Consider the following 22,579-nt stretch of genomic DNA (forward strand, 5'->3'; position numbering starts at 1 on the left):
ATAATAAGTGGATATCACTGTTAATGTAATTAATGTAATTAAATGTGCCCAATGCCGTTTATTTATTTTTCAATGATTTAAATAAAATAAAATAATAAAAAGAAAAACATCGGGAAAAAAAAGGGAATGTTCTCTATATTTAGGATGATCTTCAAAAATACTTCTGGTTTTATAAAAAGTACAAAATTTCCCAAGCTGATTATACAGCTTAATGTGAAGTGTGTTGAATTATATTTAGACAGAGCACCACACTAAGCAAGAATAAATGTGATAAATGTTGAGGAAAGCAGTTTGGAGGATTAGTTTTCAGAGCTTTAATCATTTTATTTCACTTGTGAAAGAAATATACTCTGCAATTATGAAGAGGCGAGAATGGGGATCATTGCACATTTAATTCATATGCATCAAGGTTGTTTTGTTGCCTGGATGAGAAGAAGAAAAAAAAAAAAACGATTCTTTTTAGCGAGAAATCCATTATTAGTTTAAATTGGAAACCGTCATTATTTTTGTAGTAATTGCATTGTATTTAACTTTTAGCTTTATCTGCGCCGATGTGCTGAATATGTGAGAGCTCCGTGAGATATTCTGAAATCAAATGTGTTTAGCTGACATGTGAGTTGGCCTCACATCAGAGTGATCTAGGTCAGGCCTGGATTTCAATCATCCACCCCCCTTAGGGCACCTTTACAATGCTATTCCTATTACCATTGATCTCAAGGGCCTCACAGCTCCTTATAACTTAAAAAAAAATGATGTATCCTCATACTTGCTAACATTTCACAACCTTAAAAACAGAGCAGCTTTTAATTCCTCCCCATTCCACACTCCTTCCAGATTGGCATTACTTAGCGCCCTTCTGGGGCTACATTAGATGTAGCCCATGGTAAAAAGAAAATGAAAAATCATTATTTTTTTTCTTACTTTGTCCGGATACATTTTATGCGATTTTGGGCTCTATCACACTGATGGACAAAAAAAAGGCGGTTAACCACCCACCTATGATACAGCGGATGGGGCTTTACACATGCTGAGGCCACAATGCTTAAAGCGGAGGTCCACCCTAAAATAAAAAATTACATTACATTCTTCAAAAAAATCTATAAAAAAACATTTGAAAAAAAAAATTTACTTACCAGAAATGCCTGTTGCTAGGCAGTCTTCCTAATCTACCTCTTCCTATTCCGCGGCGCTGTTCGGTCACTTCCTCCTCTTCGGCGAGCTGCCCCGTTGTTTTCTGGGACTTGTGTGTGTCCCAGAAATCGATAGGGCCATTCACAAAGTGCCACGCGACTCGCGCATGCACAGTAGGAAACAGGCAGTGAAGCTGCAAGGCTCCACTGCCTGTTTCGCTTAGTTAGGATGGCGGTGCACGCACCCGATCCGATGGACAGATCGGCCTCGGGGGGCCGACACTGGATCAGGTGCGATCCGATGTCGGCCCCCCGAGGCCGATCCGTCCTTGTTAAAGGGGGCTTCCAGACTTTCAGATTCTGATAAGCCCCCCTGCCCGCAGACCCCCACAACCCCCGTTGCCCGGGGGTTTTAGGGGTCTGCGGGCAGGGGGCTTATCAGAATCTGGAAGCCCCCTTTAACAAGGGGGCCTCCAGATCCCGCCCCGTAAAAACGTCAGGAGACAGTTTTTGACAATTCCTTTATTAAAAAAAATGAAAAGTGTCCCGCAATGCAAATCCATCGCCAATCACGGCATCTGACGGTCCCGAAAAAGAAAATAAAATGAAAAACTCTGCCTCCATGGGAGGCTACCTTGCTGACTGCTGTCTTTTTGCTTCAAAAGCTGTTATATAGGCAAGGGCAGGGCTGAAAACGGGTGACCCCACCCCCTGTGATGTCACATGACTTTATAAGGGGGCGAGATCATCCGGTTACGGGTCCCGGAAGCTCGGAAGGCTCACAGTTCCACGGGCAAGAAGTCATGCAGGGAAGGACGCTCAGGCTCCAAGGAGGTGAGGTGACAGAGAGCTCTGCCTGTAGTACCGGGGTGCAGAGCTGACACGTTTCGCACGCCTGAGCTTTGACAAAGCATAGGTGCGCGAAACATGTCAGCTACAGCAACCCCTCAGCTTGCGGTCCATCTCTGGTGATTTGGTCTCTGCACCCGGAAGAGCGCTGATGTCACACATACGTCTCTGCGCGTGCTCAGCCACGTCCAGCATCCCCGTCTACTCCATCTCGGCTCCACCGCCCTGCACTGACAGATATCATCCCAGTCAGCAGTCCTTTCGGGAACCATAGAGGCCAGCTCTGGACACCGCCGTGGTTGGCAGAAGTTTCCTCCGCTCCCCCATCTCCACACTTACCGGCCCCGGTACTACAGGCGGAGCTCCCTGCATGACTTCTTGCCCGTGGAACTGTGAGCCTTCCGAGCGCAGTTAACCCCTCCTCTTAAGGAACATACTGGTGCTACCGTGCCAATAACTTTTTCTTTTCATTTCATGAATTTTAAGCGCGTAGTCTTTACATATTTTTTATACACATGATTGTTTATACTCCCATTTATAGCCCCATGGATATTGTTGGGCTCCAAACGTATATGTGCGATAAAGTACTTTTTAAAAAATCCAATCCAAGGTGTACATATATTTATATGTGAATACACATATGGGCACAGATATTTGACTTTTTTCCCATAGAGCGCTGCTTGTGTTTTTATATATCCATTCACACCTATGCATGTTGCTTTTGAGTATTTCTGCAGTGCTTTTTGCTGTGCTTTCTGCATTTTCTGACACGCGTTTTTAATGCGTTTTGCATTTTTTATGCATTTTTCTTTTAATTTGGCCAATTTGTTGTTGGACAGAATAAATAATGCAAAACGCATCAAAACACACTCAGAATGCACTACATGCTTTTCTGCAGCTTTTCCATTGAAATCTATTGAACCAAAAAAAGCACTGTTTTGCATTTAACCACTTGCTGACTGGCTCACGCATATACATCGGCAGAATGGCACCGCTGCGCAAACCGCCGCACCCGTATGGCGGCTCCTATAAGAGCTGTAGCAGTCGGGTGCGATTTCTGCCAGCCACCCGACAGTACCACCCGCAGGCACGAAAGCCAGAACGGGGATGAGTGTGTGTAAACACACATCCCTGTTTTGACAGGGGAGGAGAGACAGATCGTCTGTTCCTACTAAGAAGGAACAACGATCTGGCTTTTCCTATAGTCAGTCCTATCCTATAACAGTTAGAACATACCTAGGGAACACATTTAACCCCTTGATCGCCCCCTAATGTTAACCCCTTCCCTGCCATTGTCATTTACACAGTAATCAGTGCATTTTTATAGCACTGATTGCTGTATAAATGTCAATGGTCCCAAAAAAGTGTCAAAAGTGTCCGATGTGTCCATAATGTTGCAGTCCCGATAAAAATCACTGATTGCTGCCATTACTAGTAAAAAAAAAAAATAATAACAATGACTTAAAAATGCATAAATCTATTCCCTATTTTGTAGACGCTATAAGTTTTGTGCAAACCAATCAATATATACGCTTATTGCGATTTTTTGTTACCAAAAATATGTAGAAGAAAAAATATTGGCCTAAAAAGACATTTGTTTTTTTAAATGTTTTTTTTTTTTTTCCGGATATTTATTATAGCAAAAAGTCAAACATATTGTTTTTTTTTTTTCAAAATTGTTTGTCTTTTTTTTTGTTTATAGCACCCAGAGGTGATCAAATACCATCAAAAGAAAGCTCTATTTGTGGGAAAAAAAGGATGTCAATTTTGTCTGAGTACAACATCGGACGGCCACGCAATTGTCAGTTAAAGCGACGCAGTGCCGTATCACAAAAAAAATTTCCCGGTCAGGAAGGGGGTAAATCCTTCTGGGGCTTAAGTGGTTAAAAAAGTCCCTGACCCTTTCCAAATTGCAGAGGCACAAAAATGCATTGATGTGAACATGTTCCATAGAAACCCATGTTAAAAAAAAATGAACTGCCTTTCTGCAAACAGCAAAAAAGCATGAAAAAACGCATTGGTGTGAATAAAGCCTCAAACAGGTTTTATAAAAAAAAAAAAAATCATTTGCATGTTGGTGAAAGGAGGGACCAGGGGGAGGCAAAATATAAACATATTAAACTTCAACTTTAAATAACACCTTAAAATGGGTGTAAATTTCCATTTGGAACATTGCTTGCTCAATATACGATCTACAGCATATTTTCCAGGTCCATATTAATTGGAAAGGCACAGCACATTTAGCAAACAAAATTGTATTTTAAAGGCTGAGATTTACTTTCCTCTGATTTCTTAAATAGTTTTTAGATTGCGATGTAGCATTTATGGCAGCTTGTAAAGTTTTGACTCCAAGGAGGCCATTTACAGATTATATAATCTGTGAAGAACAACAATATGTTCTTTGAGATATGGGTGAGCTGGGGCTTTGCTGGTTTAAGTACTGCTAATGCATCGCTTTGCAAAACCTCTTAAGTGCCGAGGGTTGCAGACAATCAATCTTCTTTGTTTCACATGAGCGTGGTGTGGTTCCTTTTAACAACACTTTATAATGTTGCATAAGCCGCACACAGGCAACAAAGCGCGCCAAGGACCGCCTCTGGAGAACTTATCTAAGAGAGCACACAAGCAAGCAGTTTGCATGCGATTAACCTAGCTGTAGCTTGAGTTTAAGTAGACCTTTTATGTAACATTGAACATCTACAGTTAAAGCTGAACTCCAGGCAGATATTGGAAAACACACCACCTAAAATATGTGTAAACCCCGACAATGAACCTCTCTGATTTGCTTTGTTTTTGGTCTACTAGACCCCTTTCACACTTGGGGCGGTCCCGGCGTTAGCGGTAAAGCACATCTAGTTTTAACTGCGCTTTACCTCTGTTATAGCGGCGCCTATTGCTTTTAACCCCCCCGCTAGCTGGCAAGGAAAGGGTTAAAAGCATCTGTGTTGCAGAGCTGCCAACATTGGAATTAATGGTCAGCGCTGCCGAAGCGCCTGCAAAGCGATTCGGCAGCGCTGACCATTAGTTCCAATGGGCAGGGAGTTTTGGAAGCTTTACATCGATCCCGTAAAATTTAAGTGTAAAATTTAAAATGGATAAACCGCACTGTCTCTTTAAATTGTATGGTAGCAGCCAGCACAGCAAAGGATCGGTTTGCAAGGTGAAAAACTATGTATATAAAAAGTGCAGCGCTAATATAATATCTGTAGAATAAACCACAATGAAATATAGAAATGAATGCTCAATAAAGTGAACCCCTATGACGGGAAAAGTGTATAAATGTGTACAAAAATGTCTATAAACTGTATCAGAAAGTCAAACAATACTCATAATTTGTTGAAAAAATCATGGGATACCTGACATTCAATATACAGTAAAACCTTGGTTTGAGAGTAACTTGGTCTGAGAGTGTTTTGCAAGACAAGCAACATTTTTAAATAAATTTTGACTCGATATACAAGTGATGTCTTGATACACGTAGCGTCATGTCACAATTGAGTATAAAAGAGAAGAGAGGCGCCTCTAAGTGTAATTTGGTTACATTTAATGAAGGTACAACATTTAGCAACATATTTCTACACTTAGAGACTCCTTTCTTCTCTTTTATACTCTGTAGCTCCTGCTGGATTTTGCTTCTAATCCCCTTGTGGAGGCTTCCATTTGTGGATGGACATTTTATGGTTACACAACCTATCACATTGCTATAATCTTTTTATATGGACTATAAACTGAAGGACCTATGAATAAATGGTTGTGGAACGAATCATCTGAGTTTCCATTATTTCTTATGGGGAAATTTGCTTTGATATACAAGTGCTTTGGATTACAAGCATGTTTCATTATGCTCACAATCCAAGGTTTTACTGTAGTTCTAAAAATAATCATGTGAAACAAATAAAACAAAAAATCCAAAAAGTGAATGATTCAAAGTCCATAAACCATTGTGCTTGGTGACATGGTGACTTAAAGCGGAGTTCCACCCAAATTTTGAACAATATCTGTATGTATTCTCTTCCTTGCCTAGATGCTGACATGCCGTTTAAAAAAATTTAAATCGCCGTAATTACCTTTTATTTTTCTATTCTTCTTTGCACTTCTTGGTTCTCCTTCCGTGGGAGTAGGCGTGTTTCTAGTCTCTCCCAGACTCCTGGGAGCTAGTCTCAGGCTTCCCAGGATGCCACTGAGCATGTGCGGGAATGAGCAGTGAATGCTGGGAGCACAGCATTCACCACATCCAGGAAATAAATGCTTGTGGGCTTCAAATGCCCACAATGAAGATGGAAACCGCCTGCAGTGAATAATACAAGTTATTCTTTCTGACAAAATCTGACACAGGCGGACATATTACACACAATATGTGAGTATGTAATGCTGAGAAGAAAAGTTTGTGAATGAACTCAAAAAAAAAAAAAGGATAGATAGGTGGACCCCCGCTTTAAAGTATAAAAATTGTGCAGACACATTTTGCCAGTAGATGATCCACCACCAACAAGTACAAGGCTTACTGGACTGCCCCAAAGATGCAGCTGGCAGGACTTTTTTTTTCCCTCCTGCAAGCGCACCGCGCCAGTGTGAAAGCACTCGAGCTTTCACACTGGGGAGGCATGAGAGGCGCCTCAGGTTGAAAAAAGAGACAAGTCCATCTAGTTCAACCAATAACTTAAAGGGTAACTCCACTTTTGTGGGGGAGAATAGCAAATAAAGAAAAAATAATATAACACATATAATTGTGACACTAATCATATTGTCATTAATTATTATTAAAAATGGCCTTTCCTTTTCAATCTGCAGCCACTGTCATTTTCTGAGAATGCATTGCATGATGGCTACCTGTAGTTGTTCTGTACACAGAATATGTACTGACCACTCCCCAAAAACATCATTTCCTGCTTGTGTGATTGGCTCACCAATTTTCCCAGAAGTCTGCCTAAGATGCAAGTCAGATTTCAGGCATCCCCTGCAACAAAAATGTCATTTTTTGGAGAGATACTTTCAATAGCAGCACATCTAAAGGGATGCAGGCCCAGCAGATTTCCTCATAAGTGCCCTGCAGCTGCACACCTGACAGTTAATTATGAAACCACTTCCATTAGACCCACTCAGAACAGAGGCACAGACAAACACACAGGGATTTCTTCACAATAACCAAAGGTAGGAATCTGCAACAAAGGTTGTTATAATCCTTGCACTGTACATAGATCAGCCAGGGAGGAATGCTTTTTTCTCAACAAAAGTGTAGTTGCTCTTTAACCACTTACCGACCGCTGCACACCGATATACGTCAGCACAATGGCAGCGGTGGGCAAATAGGTGTACCTGTACGTCCCCTTTAATTGGCCGCATACAGCATGACCGTGCCCACGAGACCTGCAGACTCAATGTCCGCCAGTGTCCTGGGATTGTGTCATGGAGCCGCAGAACGGGGGAGATGCCTAAGTAAACAAGGCATTTCACCATTCTGCCTAGTGACATGACAGGGATCTACTGCTCCCTGTCATCGGGAGCAGTGATCGCTGTAATATCAGTGGTAGCCCCTCCCCCCCACAGTTAGAATCACTCCCTAGAACACACTTAACCCCTTGATCGCCCCCTAGTGTTTAACTCCTTCCCTGCCAGTGTCATTTACACAGTAATCAGTGCATTTTTATAGCACTGATCGCTGTATAAATGACTATGGTCCCAAAATAGTATCAAAAGTGTCCGATGTGTCCGCCATAATGTCGCAGTCATGATAAAAATCACAGATCGCCGCCATTACTAATAAAAAAAAATAATAATAAAAATGCCATAAAACTATCCCCTATTTTGTAGACACTGTAACTTTTGCGCAAACCAATCAATATACGCTTATTGTGATATTTTTTTTACCAAAAATATGTAGAAAAATATATATCGGCCTAAACTGAGGATATTTTAGATATATTTTTTTTTTTTGAGGGATATTTATTATAGCAAAAAGTAAAAAAAATTGAGTTTTTTTCAAAATTGTCTCTATTTTTTTGTTTATAGTCCAAAAAATAAAAACCGCAGAGGTGATCAAATACCACTAAAAGAAATCTCTATTTGTGGGAAAAAAAGGACATAAATTTTGTTTGGGTACAACTTTGCACGCCCGCGTAATTGTCAGTTAAAGCGACGCAGTGCCGTATCGCAAAAAGTGCCCTGGTCAGGAAGGGAGTAAAATCTTCCGGGGCTGAAGCGGTTAAATAGGTCCCATTTGGCAACGGTACTACCTGCAAAATGTGACCTATTGTATGATTTTTTTTCCATGCCACAGCACAGTCGGGGCATTGTGTACTAACATGGCATGGGACCACGCTACCTTGCAGCTGAGTGGTCAAAACTGAGGCTCAACCATCTATTTACCACCCCATCTACTTACCACCCCATCTATTTACCACCCCAGCCACCCATGTAGATGAGGCCTAGGGGATTAAGTGGTGTCTGATACATCTGTATAAATCACAAGAGTGGCTGAACAGAATTAAAATTCCTTTGACAGATGACGCAGCTCACTGTGTATTTAACCGTATACCTGGAATTCATCTTTAATGCACCAGGTTAAATTAAATGTGAAATCTGATATATAGCTATTGTCACAAATATCTTTAGTGAGAAATGTTTCCTGTAAAAAAAAAAAAAAAAAGCATTTTTTTCAAATTATCAGACTCCAATGTATGACATGACACATCAAATCTAATTTATTAAAGTAAATCCCTAGCCAAAATTTTTTGGCTAGAGATACATTTTAATCTGTAACTATAAAACACGTCCTTTTTGATGCAATTGATTCCATCAGTAATATTTATGGTATATTAGCTGTTTGTTTGGAGGCGATTGCCAATTAGAAATCATGTGTGTCTGTTTCTGTCTATACGTGATCTGTTTGGATATTAAAACGGAATTCAACTTTGCAAAAAAAAAAAAATTCTAAACAAGCCCCCTGCAGGTTTGTACCATATGCACTGCATACTAACAGGTTTACCCGTCTCCAATGTTGGGCTGTCATAGCTCAGGCACTTTCGTCTTCTCCTGGTCTTCCTACCTGGTTTGTGCTTGAACGGCCAGCTTGAAAAGGCTTCATTCCCACGCATGTGCAGGGGAGTGACTTCATAACAGTACAGAACAGGTGCCATAAATTTATTCTGAGCTCTGAATGCCTGGCTCAGTGTACAATACCGTTGAAAGCCAGACCCTGCCTGTCATGGGTTTTTTTTTTTTTTTACTTTAATACCACTTTAAAGGGTCTAATAGGTAAATACAAAGTTAAAGCTGAACTTCGGGAATTATTTGTATTGAATAGTTACATTGGTACAGTTTGGCACAATGTAGGCATGTATATCTCATACCTGACATACCTAACCATACGTTGACAATAACTGTAGTAGTTGGCAGTACTACAGTGCATGTCACAATCTTCCAGGTCTAGTGCCGAGCGGCTTCCCTTCTGCATACTGACCACAGGGGTCGCCACTTGGCACTAGCTCCATTCATAGAATTTCTTTCAATAAATACAAGGTGTTCTCTGATTGGATTGGGTGGAGATTGTGACATCAATGCCCCTACTCTCCAACTCCAATCAGAGTATGCCTTGTATTCACTGAAAAAATACAAGGCTTCTATGTATTGTGAGGCTTCCTCTGTGTTCAGAAAAGGGGAAGCTGCTTGGCACAGGACCTAGAAGATTGCGGTGCTCACTGTAGTTGCACCAACTACTACAGCGATTGTCAGCTTCCCCGGTGGCCCATCAACAACAAAAGAACAAAATAGAATAGAAAATAATAGACTAGAAAAAAAAAAAAAAAGAACAGAATAAAGTAAAATAGAATATAACCTTCTTCCAAAATTCAAATTTCAAATAGAATACCTTTAAATTCGAATAGAATAGAAAAAAATCAAATATAAAATAAAATAATGGAATAGAATAGAAAATAATACAATGGAATAGAATAAACAATAGAAACAAATAGAATAGAATAGAAAGAATATAACAATATAACTGTTTCCTGACATTTTAATAGAATAAATTTGAATTAAAATAGAATAGAATAGAAAAGAATAGAGCATAAGAGAAAAGAAAATATAACAGAAAATAAAAGAATAGAAAAAAACAATAGAATAGAATGAAATAGAAAGAATATAACCATCTTCCAAAATTCAAACTGAATAGAATCAATTCAATTTTAGATGCAGTTTGATTCAACTGCAATTCAAATGGAACTTGATTCGAATTCAAATGCAATTCGAATGGAATTCGAATTTTCCGAATTTGGATCTAATCGAATTTGAATAAAAAAAAGCAAATTCCAAAAGTGTATTAAACAAATTAAACAAATTTAACTAAGCAATTTTATGTAAATACAGAATCAAAACGAAACAAAACAAAACAAATGTTTTCATTCTGCACATGTCAGATAATACCTGGAGTTCAGTTTTAAACTACATACACTATACAGTTAGGTCCATATATATTTGGACACAGGCACAATGTTAGTTTTTTCAGGTATTTACCAAAACATATTCAAGCTATAGTTATATAATGGATATAGGCTGAAAGTGCACACTCTCAAGTTTAATTTGAGGGTATTTACATCCAAATTGGAGGAAGGGTTTAGGAATTACAGCTCTAAAGAATAGCCAACCCCCTTTTTCAAGGGGCCATAAGTAATTGGAAAATTGAATCAAAAGATGTTTCATGGCTAGGTGTGGGCTACTCCTTCATTATTTCTTCATCAATTAAGCAGGTAAAAGGTCTGGAGTTGATTCTAAGTGTGGTATTTGCATTTGGAATCTATTGCTGTGAACCTACATCATGCGTTCAAAGGACCTGTCCATGCAAGTAAAACAGGCCATTGTAAGGCTTCAAAAACAAAACAAATCCATCAGAGAGATAGCAGCAACATTAGGAGTGGCCAAATCAACAGTTTGGTACATTCTGAGGAAAGAGGAAGGCACTGGTGAGCTCAGCTACATAAAAAGGCCTGGATGCCCACAGAACACTTCAGTGGTGGATGATCGCAGGATCCTCTCTATAGTAAAGAAAAACCCATTCACAACATCCAGACAAGTGACACTCTCCAGGAGGTGGACGTATCATTGTCAAAGTCTATAATCAAGTAAAAACTTTATGAGAGCAAATACAGAGGGTTCACCACAAGGTAAAAACCATTCATAAGTCTGAAAAACAGAAAAGCCAGATTAGACCTTGCCAAGAAACATCTAAAAAAGACAAACCAGTTCAGGAAAAGTATTCTTTAGACAGATTAAACTAAGATTAATCTGTATAAGAATGACGGGAAGAAAAAAGTGTGGAGAAGGCTTGGAACAGCTCATGGTCCAAAGCACACAACGTCATTTGTAAAACATGGTGGAGGCAGTGTGATGGCATGGGCATGCATGGCTTCCAGTGGCACTGGGTCATTGGTGTTTATTGATGTGACAGAAGACAGAGGCAGCTGGGTGAATTCTGCAGTGTTTAGAGATATATAATCAACCCAGATTCAGCCAAATACAGAAAAGTTAATTTGACGGTTCTTCACAGTACAGATGGACAATGATCCAAAACACACTACAAAAGCAACCTAGGAGCTTTTGAAGGAAAATAAGTGGAATATTCTGCAATGGCCGAGTCATTTATCTGATTTCAACCCAATTGAGCATGCATTTCACTTGCTGAAGGCAAAACTAAAGGCAGAAAGAGTCACAAACAAAGAACTGAAGACAGATGCAGTTAGAACCTGGCAAAGCATCAGAAAGGAGGAAACCCAGTCTTTGGTAATGTCCATGGGTTCCAGACTTCAGGCAGTCATTGCCAGTAAAGGAGTCTCAACAAAATATTAAAAATGAACATTTTATTTATGATTATATTCATTTGTCCAATTACATTTGGGCCCCTGAAAATGGGGGGACTGTGTATAAAAATGATTGCAGTTCCTAAAATTTGTGCTTGACATTTATGTTCAACACCTTGAATTAAAGCTGAAAGTCTACACTTCAAATTCATTTGGATTGTTTCATTTTAATTTTATTCTGGTGGCATACAGAGCCAAAAGTATGAAAATTGTGCCTGTGTCCAAATATATATGGACCTAACTGTCCATATGCCTGGATCACAGGTCTGGCTGAACAACTACATGCAGGTTAATTGTGTATGTAGCTGTTTGCCTGGAGTTCAGCTATTAACACATTGTAGAGAATACACTTTGGTTTTATTACATTTCGGTATATTGTTACAAATGTTCATTAAAATCTTTTCCAACAGGAAATTGTTTTTTACGGATTATGGAAACGTGGCTAAGGTGGAAAGATGTGATCTGGATGGAGGGAACAGAACACGGATTATTCTCACTAAAATCGAACAGCCGACTGCCCTGACTCTGGATCTTGTCAATCGATTTGTTTATTGGGCAGATGTTTACCTGGATTACATAGAAGTAGCTGATTATGAAGGAAGGAACAGACATACTATATTACATGGGAAGGAGGTAAGCTAGTCTAGAGCTTAATATTCATGTACATCATGTGATCTTAACTCAAACAAGTTCCTTCTATTGCACTCAGCATTCTCCAAATCTCAAAACTCCTTACTTACTTATTTATTTATTTATTTATTTATTTGCTGTTTCAATCTGACCTTCTGTTAGCCACCCTCTTGCTCCTGAGATGGACTATGGCTAGATCAATGTAACTATGTAAACATTGCCATACCTAAACTTCAGCTTATAATAAATTCCCTTCTCAGATTTTCTGTAATTTTTATAGGTTGACCAAAAAAAATTTTTAATTTTTTTTTATTTTTGAAATTATATTTTTTAACCACTTAGGCTGGATTCACACCTATGCATTCTTAGTGCTTTTTGCATTTTGCAGATTTGCACTACAGTCCATTTAACATGGTTTCCTATAGAACACGTTCTGTAGTGCAAATCTGCAAAATGCAAAAAGCACTAAAAATGCATAGATGTGAATCCAGCCTTAAGGACCGAGCCTCTTTTTGAGATTTGTTGTTTAGAAGTTAAAAACGTTTTTTTTTTTTTGCTAGAAACTTACTTAGAACCCACAAACATTATACCTTTTTTTCTAACACCCTAGAGAATAAAATGGCGGTTGTTGCAATACTTTCTGTCATTTGCGCGGCGGTCTTACAAGCGCACTTTTTTTGGAAAAAATACACTTTTTTGAATTAAAAAATAAGACAACAGTAAAGTTAACCCATTTTTTTTTTTTTTAACATTGTGAAGGAAAATGTTACGCCGAGTAAATTGATACCCAACATGTCAGGCTTCAAAATTGCGCCCGCTCGTGGAATGACGACAAACTTTTACCCTTAAAAATCTCCATAGGCGATGTTTAAAAAATTCTACAGGTTGCATGTTTTAAGTTACAGAGGAGGTCTAGGGCTAGAATTATTGCTCTTGCTCTACTGATCACGGCGATACCTGACATGTGTGGTTTGAACACCGTCTTCATATGTGGGCACTACTCACGTATGCGTTCACTTCTGCACACAAGCTCGGCGGGACGGGGAGCATTTCTGTGAATCTGCCGCAGAGACCACTCTTTTTTTTTTTTCCTTCAAAGATTTTTTTATAGAGACCACTCTTATCGGAAAGCGGAACGCCGGCCGGAGAAGAGGATACCGGGGTTATGGCAGCTAGCTGCTGCCATAACAACGATATTCCTCTTCAAACTTAGGACGTATATCGGTGTGGGGCGGTCCGGAAGTGGTTAAGCACCATATTGTCTTCTTTAAAAAATAAAAATACTGATCCCATGATCAGAAACCATTCTGATTATTTCTCCAGCATTGGTAGAGACCAGAACTGTTATTGACAGTGCAGCCTCACTGCTAGGAGCACACATCTGTGTGCACATTATATAAATATACTGTATGTAGGTTTACCAAAGGTAAACATCAGCTACCGGCAGCTGTGTAAGTTTACCACCAGTAGACATCAGATACCAGCAGCTGTGTAGGTTTACCAATGGTAGATATTAACTACCAGCAGCTGTGTAGGTTTTTTTCTTTTTTTTTGTAACTGCTGTGTAGGTTTACCAATGGTAGGCATCAGCTACCAGCAGATATATAGGTTTGCAATGGGCTGACGGCACAGATTACTAAGGCAATTAAAAATGCAAGGTCTGATTTATACTCAACACCCACACCTTTAAAAAAATGTTAATGAAAAATATTAGGAATGTTAAAGATCAGCAGAAAAAAAAAAAATGAAAAAAGAAAATACTTACCTTACACCCAGACCTTATGAAGAGCCTTTCTAAAAGAGGGTTGGCTTAATTGATCTTTTCTGTAGGATCCTTGGAAAGCTGAGATTTTTAAATCCCTCAAGAATTTGTTCCTCAACAGTGCTCATGAGATTTAGAAACTTCAGCTGTTCCAGAATTCTGCGAGAAGTCAATGTGACACCACGATGACCCTTACAAGTGCACCAAAAACCAATCTAAGTATTTTTTTTTCCTAATGTTTGTTTATTTGAGGGCCCATTTACACTGTTGCATTTTACATGTTGCATGTGTCCAAGCTCCTCAGAATAACATTAGTTAGAGCTAGTCATCTCAACACACAGGGATATCTCTTCTGCAATAAAGAGCCTGCCTGCTTGCAGTGAGTGACATAGGAACTGTAGTTCTGCTTTAAATCTAGAGGTGGAGGAACTTAGCGTACTCCTCACTCTAGAAAGCTTCCACCACACTGTGCGATCGTTCTCCCAAAGCCTTTCCTCTAAGTCGCTGCAGCTGTTGGTTGCACCTGGCATCACCAAGTACAATACAGGACCAATAGCCGTGCATTGTACTTGATGGTAGCAAGGACTCATCCACAACCCAGAGCGCTGGACAAAGGCAAGCTCTGGAGTCTGCCAGATAAAAGAATTAGGTCATTATTACTCTTAGACTTAATGAGGAAGTAGATTGGGAACCCACATTGAGCACATGTGCAAACAGAGTTCAAGAAAGAAAATTGTTATTTTAAAGTAGTTGTAAAAGCTCAAAGTTTTTTTACCTTCGTGCAAAAACCTTCTGTGTTCAGCAGCCACCCCAGCCCCCTCACTAAAATTTACCTGAGCCCTATCTCGATCCAGCGATATGCATGAGAGCCTCAGCTTTCCAGGGTCTCTCCCTCCTCATTGGCTGAGACAGCAGCAGTAGCCATTGGCTTCCTGTCAATCACAACCAGTAAGCCAATGAGGAGAGAGAGGGGACGGGGCCAAGCCACGCTCTGTGTGTGAATGGACACACAGAGCGGCAGCCCCGGGTGCCCCCATAGGGAGCTGCTTACTATGGGGGCAGGAGGGCAGGAGGGAGGAGTCAGGAGAGCAGGCGGGGACCTGAGAAGAGGAGGATCGGGGCTGCTCTGTGCAAAACCACTACACAGAGCAGGTAAGTATAACATTTTTTTTTTTAAATAAGCCTTTAATACCACTATAAATTGTATATGTAAACAGAACCTTTTTTTTTTTTTTTTTTTTTTTTTTTTTTTTAGTTTTGACTAGAGTTGGGAATGGCTATGCCCTCTTTTATAGCTGTCTGTGCTCCCTTTGGGGGGATTCACCCCTCTCTATTTTTACTGGTGACCAAAATTTTAGTGTTGGTCCCAGAGGTAAGTACAATTGGGAAAACTTGTACAATTGGGACTGTCTAAGAGGGAATAATTCTCACTTTGAGAGATTTCCTCTAACTCTCTGATGCATCGGGAAGTGAAGGAAAATCTCCCCAATGGTACACAGATAGCAACAACATAACCTGTCCAGGGATTTACCCCTTACCTACTCTACCCCAAACCAAAAATGTTTTGGCTATACATACACTTTAAATCTCAAGCATCTGCCAAAAACAGAATCTTCCCTTGGTGGATGGTCCCTTTAATATAAAGTTAATATAAAGTTTAATTTGCATCTGGTTTCCCCCCGCTCTTATAATAAAATATATAATAAGTATAATGCAGACCTCACATGCAGAAATAGCACTTTTCTAGTGCGCTGACCTGCCCATGGCAATGTCTATCTTTGGTTTTGTCTCTGGCTGCAGATTTCAAACGGTGTATTCAGCTCTTTGCCCAGAGTTTTGCTGTGATATTCCATTCTGAAATCTTCCGTAGCTGAGTAGAAGCTGTTTAGCAGGTTCTTGCTAAGAACGATATTGTTTCTTCCTTGATTTTCTATAGGTCAGTCAAGTGTATGGTTTATCATTGTTCGAAAATTATTTGTACGCCACCAACCTGGACAATGCCAACATTCTCAAGATCAACAGATTCAACAGTACGGATATACAATCTTTATTGACAATGGAAAACGCCCGTGGCTTGAAGGTTTATCATAAACGCACCCAGCCTACCGGTAAGAGCTGTGATTATTACCACCCAAAATTAAATGAACAGATTGGACATTGCACTTGTATTATGTTGTTATATTCCAAGATTCCCATAATAGCTTGCTTATGCTTGCATTTGGGGACAGTAAAAACACACAGTTGAACTCTGTTTTTACTGCCACCCAAACACCTCCCTTAAACTGTAAAGGCAGTGGCTGGGGTTGTACACATGTCACGGCTGCATTGCTTTGATTTGTAGGCACAGCAGAAATGAACCACCTGATGCGTTTGGCAGGCCATGCTTGCTGCCAAACGTAACTCATTCAAGAGAATGGGGCTAAGCTGTATCTGCTCTGCTGTGGTTGCAGCATGGCAGTATGCCTTTTAGGGGATAAACAGGCATATGAACTCTGTGCAGTTTTTGATTTCGACAGCAGATGGAGCTCTTCTCTCTTCACTCTTTTTTTTTGTAAGCTAGTTGTTTACAAAGCTCAATAGCTCAAAGTGAATTTTATACAAGGAAAAGAGCTAGAGGAGTGACTTAACTTTTATTGGATGGTGCCACCAGAGTAAAACAGAGGGATCCTTTAGCCAATAGCACTCTGGAATTCCTCTGTCAAACAATACATTTATTTTCCAAGCAAAAAATGTATTTATACTAAAATAATAAAATATAAATAAATAAATAAATAAATAAATAAATAAATAAATATATATATATATATATATATATATATATATATATATATATATATATATATATATATATATATATATAAAAGAATAATTGTCCTAAAACTATTATAGGTTTCCCTTAAGACTAGCCATGTGATCCTCAAATGAATCAATAGGAAGGAAGCAGAAAGAGAAGGAAGTGCCAGCTAAGTGTAGTATCCCAGTTAAAATTTTTGAATAAAAAAGATTAAAAACACTCACAAGAACTAAATTATACAAATGCTCATCCGGTGTCAGTATCTGTAGATGTCGTTCCTCATAAAACCGTCCTGCAAGACCGCTGTCATCTGTTCCGGCTGTTGGGCAGGGAGATGACTGTCTCGGGAGCCTGGAGGAGCCTCAGAAAGCCACGCTGACCAGCGTATAACACAGGGCTGAAGTGAATTCACTGGAAGGATAGCGAGAAGGGAAACAAGGCTACGCGCTCGGAGCATTTGGTTCCTTCTACAGGCCTCAAGAGCAACAAGAGGCCTGTAGAAAGCCTGTAGAAGGTGTCAAATGCTCTGAGCACATAGCCTTGTTTCCCTTCTCATCTGGTACCTCTTAGCTTTCCGGTGACATCATTTCCTCTGTACGTTCCACGCTGGTCAGCGTGGCTTCCTGGGGCTCTTCCAGGCTCCCGAGACAGCCATCTCCCTGCCCAACAGCCGAAACAGATGACAGTGGTCCTGCAGGACAGTTTTAGGAGGATCAACATCTACAGATACTGACACCAGATTAGTATTTGTATGTTTTACTTCTAGTAATCTTTTTTATTATTTGTATGCGGGATACCACACTTAGCTAGCATTTCCTTCCCTTTCTGCTTTCTTCCTCTTGGACTATACAGAGCCAGTCACTACTCTGTGGACAGCATCCGCAGGTGGTCCTGTGTATTCCTTTATTGTACCCCTAATAACCACAGACCAGTGACATTCCATGGATTACCTTCTATCCTGATCATTGGTACTTTTGGATAACAATTGCTGGCTGCACTATATATAAACTCTGTGCGCCAGTAACCCCATTCTTCAAATAAATCAATGAAAACTGTAAGTCCTACTTAAAAGAGAAGAATGTTTTTAATGCAGCATCGATCTGTCTCCCACTGTCCTCCTCCTCTCAGCTACTCTGTAGGTCAGAAGGCAGGCTCAGTGAAATGTGTGACACAGCAGTGCTTACTCACAGGGAATAGTGACTACATGTCACCACCCTGTGGCCAATTGTTTGCCCCTTTGCTTCACCGCACCCAGGGCAACTGGAAATCCTGGAAACAAGTGTCCCTATTTGAAGATTCCCTCCCTATTTCTGTTCTGGTGACCATTTACCATTTTAAATTCTTCATCCCCGGAGACATTGGTCACCAGGTCCAATAGAGAGGGTGATTTTCCCCAACGGGAAATCAGCAATATAGATAAAAAACACTCACTACCACACAACTAAAGAAAAAAAATTATCTCCAGATACAGATACACTTTATAAATTTAGAAGCATTAGCATACTGTGTATGTAAATGAACTACATAAAGACATGTAAAGTTTGAAGAGGTGAAGTTGCACCTCGAAGATCTTCAGTTTGCTGAGTTAAATTAATATGTTTAATTCATTATAAACAATTAAGACAGTCAGTGGTAAAATAAGATCAATTTTGTTGTCAGTGAGCCTCTCAAGCTAAAGTAAATAATGTTGATTTTAAAAAGCAATTTGTGCTTGATGTTTTGCCATGATTTCTTGCAGGCAGGAGTCACGCATGTGAAATCAGCGCAGATGGTTTGCCAGGGGGCTGTTCCCACATCTGTCTTCTCGGATCCAGCTACAAAACGCGGACCTGTCGCTGCAAGACCGGATTCAGCTTGGCAATGGATGGAAAGTCTTGTAAAAGTACGTTGAACAATCACAAGTTCATTAACATACAGAAAGGAACAGACCTTTGGTTGGTTTGTAATGCAAATAGCAAGTCACCTTTATGTAAAACATGTCTAGATAAGTTTCTATGAACCAAGCATGTCTTTAGAAAAGAGCTACATGGATTCTGTGTACTAATGAATTGAGAAGATACATAGTGATTTCACACATTCAACCCTGTGATGGAAGATAATGAGCTGTTGGTGGTAAGGAAGAGCTTGGGTGTGTTTGGATGCTCTTTCGAACCCACATGGCCAAGACTATCAGGAAGCTGTAACCTGTGATTAGCTAATCATCTTTGGTGGGGGACATTCAAGGGGTGTGTATACGGCTTCAGGGCAGGGAATGCTGCAGATGATTGGCCAATTACAGATGGCAGCTTCCTTGCCAGCTTGGCCATGTGGGTTTGAAAGAGCATCAGAACATGTCCAAGTTCATCTCTAGTTGTAAGTACAACACCCAATTAAATGGGAAGAGTGTGGGTTACTACATTCAGTTTGCTTAAAAGCCAAGTTTATCCATTTTAGGCTAGTAGAGTCTGACACCAGCCCTGTCTTCAGTTTTATTCAGTTTTTTTTTTCGGTTACTGTACAGGAAGTTAAAGTATAACTAAGGAAAAACTTTTTTTTTGATGGTATGGAGAGGGATTACCTGTCAGGTTTTCACTGCTAGTTATGCTCATATTAGGGAGATTCACCATCTCTATTTGTCCTTTTTATTTTTATCACTGAAAGTAAAAGAAAATCCCAAATTTTGGGTTGTCATCGGAACAGGGATAGAGGGGGGATCTTCCAAGGGAGTTACTAGTTCTGATGACCTTGGTGATATTGAGGCATTTCCCTTATTTTTTGAGGATTTCCTCACTTCCTGTTTTGGCTATGGGACAGGAAGTGAATAAAGATCTCTCCAATGGGACACCAATGGCAAAAAAACTGACAGGGGCTAAAACCCACTCTTGCTGCATCCAAAAAAAGTTTTGCCTTCAGTTCCACTTTATCATAACAGATCATTAAAAAGCAATACAAAACTTTTGATTTCTTTTGCAGATTTACAGTGTTTAAGCTGACCCACTTTTTTCTCATGTTTATTTGGTTTTAAAAACATAGAATCATAGTTAGAGTAGCGGTTGCAGCCGCCAAATCGTGAAAAGTCACATAACATATAAAAATAATGACACAGAAGAGTAGAAACAAAAACACAAACAAGAGTGTTACACATAGGGATGAAGGCACTTAACAAGCTTATCATCAAAGCTGACCCACTTTTTCAATGTAAACCCAGTCACTAAAATTATATAGACTTTAACATGTTAAAATGTATGTAAAGTCATCTTTTTAAAATATTTTTTGTTAGAACTTTTTAAAATCTTACTTTATTATATTTTTTTCTTTACAATTTTGGAAATAATGTTGAAAGATTGGAACCTTTATTAGCTTTTTATTGGTATCTGAGTTCCCTCTGGGGACTATTTGTCCTGGTAACCACTGTCTCCAGTACAGAAAGTAATGTAAATCCAAAATATTTGAGCTGTTACAGAAACAGGAGAAAAGAGTAATGCCGCGTACACACGAGCGGACTTTTCGACCGGACTGATCCGACGGACCGAGTCCAGCGGACAATTCGGCTGTGTGTGGGCTTCATCGGACCTGCAGCGGACTTTTTCAGTCGAAAATCTGACGGACTTTAGATTTGGAACATTTTTCAAATCTTTACGTCGGAACTCCTCCGGACCCAGTTCCTATCAAAAAGTTCGCTTGTCTGTATGCTAGTCCGACGGACGAAAACCGTCGCTAGGGCAGCTATTGGCTACTGGCTATCAACTTCCTTATTTTAGTCCGGTCGTACGTCATCACATACGAATCCGTCGGACTTTGGTGTGATTGTGTGTAGGCAAGTCTGTCCGTTGGAAGTCCGTCGAAAGTCCGTCGGATAGTCCGTCGGACCAGTCCGGTCGAAAAGTCCGCTTGTGTGTATGCGGCATAAGGCCTGCATGTGATTGGATGTGGTCACTCTTCAGCTGAGATTTTTCCACCTGGCTCCTTCGATAAAAGTCAATCAAAAAAATGTACTTAGGTCAAGGCCAGGTAGTGCCAACAGGGCCATCCACAGATTTCATGTATGGCCAGCCTAAATCTTTTAAAGGGTCAAACCTGTTCTGGTGACATATGTCTAAGGGGGTAAACCCTTGCTTCGGAGGGATGCCTTCCTGTTGTGTCCCTGGAACAAGAAATGACGGGAAATCTCTCCACAGGAATCTTAATGCTAAAGTATGGCTTTTTTCTTTTTTGCGTAGTTGCATTGGTCCAGCTTGGACCAGTAATTAAGCAGGTATGCACCATATCTGTGGGATTCCCATGGAAGCTGGAAAGCTCTGTAGTAGTCACTCCTAGCCAGTGTTTTTTTTTTGGTTTTGTGCTGTCCTAGGCAAGACTAAAATAAAAAAAAAAGCCATATCTGGAATCCCACATTAATCTTTATCCAAAACTAAAAAAAAAATGTAAGTCTTTAATATTTTAAAAACTGCAGCTTCATGTTAAAGGGTGGCAATCAGAGGCGGCTCTAGGCTTTGTGAGGCCTTAGGCATAATTTAGACATGAGGCCCCATTCACGTCCATAAGGGAAAAAATAATTCAAGCAATAAAATTGAATTGCATATATTAAGAGAGTACTGGTGGTGTCAGTGTCCTCTATTTCAAAGCTGGTGTCAGTGCTGGCATGCTCTCAGTGCTGGTGTCAGTGTGCTCTCAGTACTGGTGTCGGGGCACTCCATCTCAATGCAGTGTGCTCTATCTCAGCGCTGATGTCAGTAACCTCTCTCTCTCAGTGCTGGCGTCAGTGTACACTCTGCTAGTGCTGGTGTCATTGCTCTGTCTCTCTCGGTGCTGTACTCACATAGAGCTTCTTGAACTCGGCCTCATAGAAGAAAAGGGGCTGTGCAAAATTTCACCACCACAGAGGTCTCATTATCCATGTTGGGCAGCAGTAGGTCCCCTCTGACTCCTCATAGTGGAAGAGCTGATGGTGGGAGATAGCCGCAAAGAAGCCAATCATGAGCAGTGCCAGCGCAGAATGAAGAGTGCCTTGCCCACCATGGCTGAGGATCGGCACTGGACTAAGCTGGGACCTCCCGACCACCGCAGTGGAGCCCTGGGTGGCTGGGGATGAGAGTTGGGTGGAGTCAGGTCAGGGGGACCCAGGTTGTCAATTACAGGCAAGCACACTGGGACACTGGCAGAGGACTGAGCAGACCTGACTGTAAACCCCAGTCACATGCACACCCCCCCAGTCACATGTACCCCCGAAGTCACATTCGCACCCCCCCGTCGCATGCACACCCCCCAGTCACATTCACACCCCCGTTGCATGCTCAACCCCCCGTCACATATGCACACCCCCCTAGTCACATGCACACACCCCCCTAGTCACATGCACACCCCCCAGTCACATTCACACACCCCCCGGTGACATGCACACCCCCCCAGTCACATGCACACACCCCCCAGTCACATGCACACATCCCCCCAGTCACATGCACACACCCCCCTATTCATATGCACACACCCCCCGGTGACATGCACACACACCCCCCCAGTCGCATGTACCTCCCCAGTCACATTCGCACCCCCTGTTACATGCTCAACAACCCCCCAATCGCAT

General features: G+C 40.6%; 1 protein-coding gene across 6 annotated transcripts in view; it reads left to right on the top strand.

The window, feature by feature from the left end:
• Positions 1-22,579, top strand: part of LRP1B (LDL receptor related protein 1B) — a 2,172,167-nt gene that overhangs the window by 1,101,212 nt on the left and 1,048,376 nt on the right. For all 6 annotated transcript variants that reach the window (XM_073634235.1, XM_073634238.1, XM_073634240.1 and 3 more), the window contains exons 8-10: positions 12,241-12,463; positions 16,159-16,330; positions 18,755-18,898. In XM_073634235.1, coding sequence (XP_073490336.1) covers positions 12,241-12,463; positions 16,159-16,330; positions 18,755-18,898 — 539 coding nt within the window. The remainder of the gene's footprint in view (positions 1-12,240; positions 12,464-16,158; positions 16,331-18,754; positions 18,899-22,579) is intronic.

Source organism: Aquarana catesbeiana, linkage group LG06, assembly GCF_042186555.1.
Source record: "Aquarana catesbeiana isolate 2022-GZ linkage group LG06, ASM4218655v1, whole genome shotgun sequence".
Lineage (NCBI taxonomy): Eukaryota > Metazoa > Chordata > Amphibia > Anura > Ranidae > Aquarana > Aquarana catesbeiana.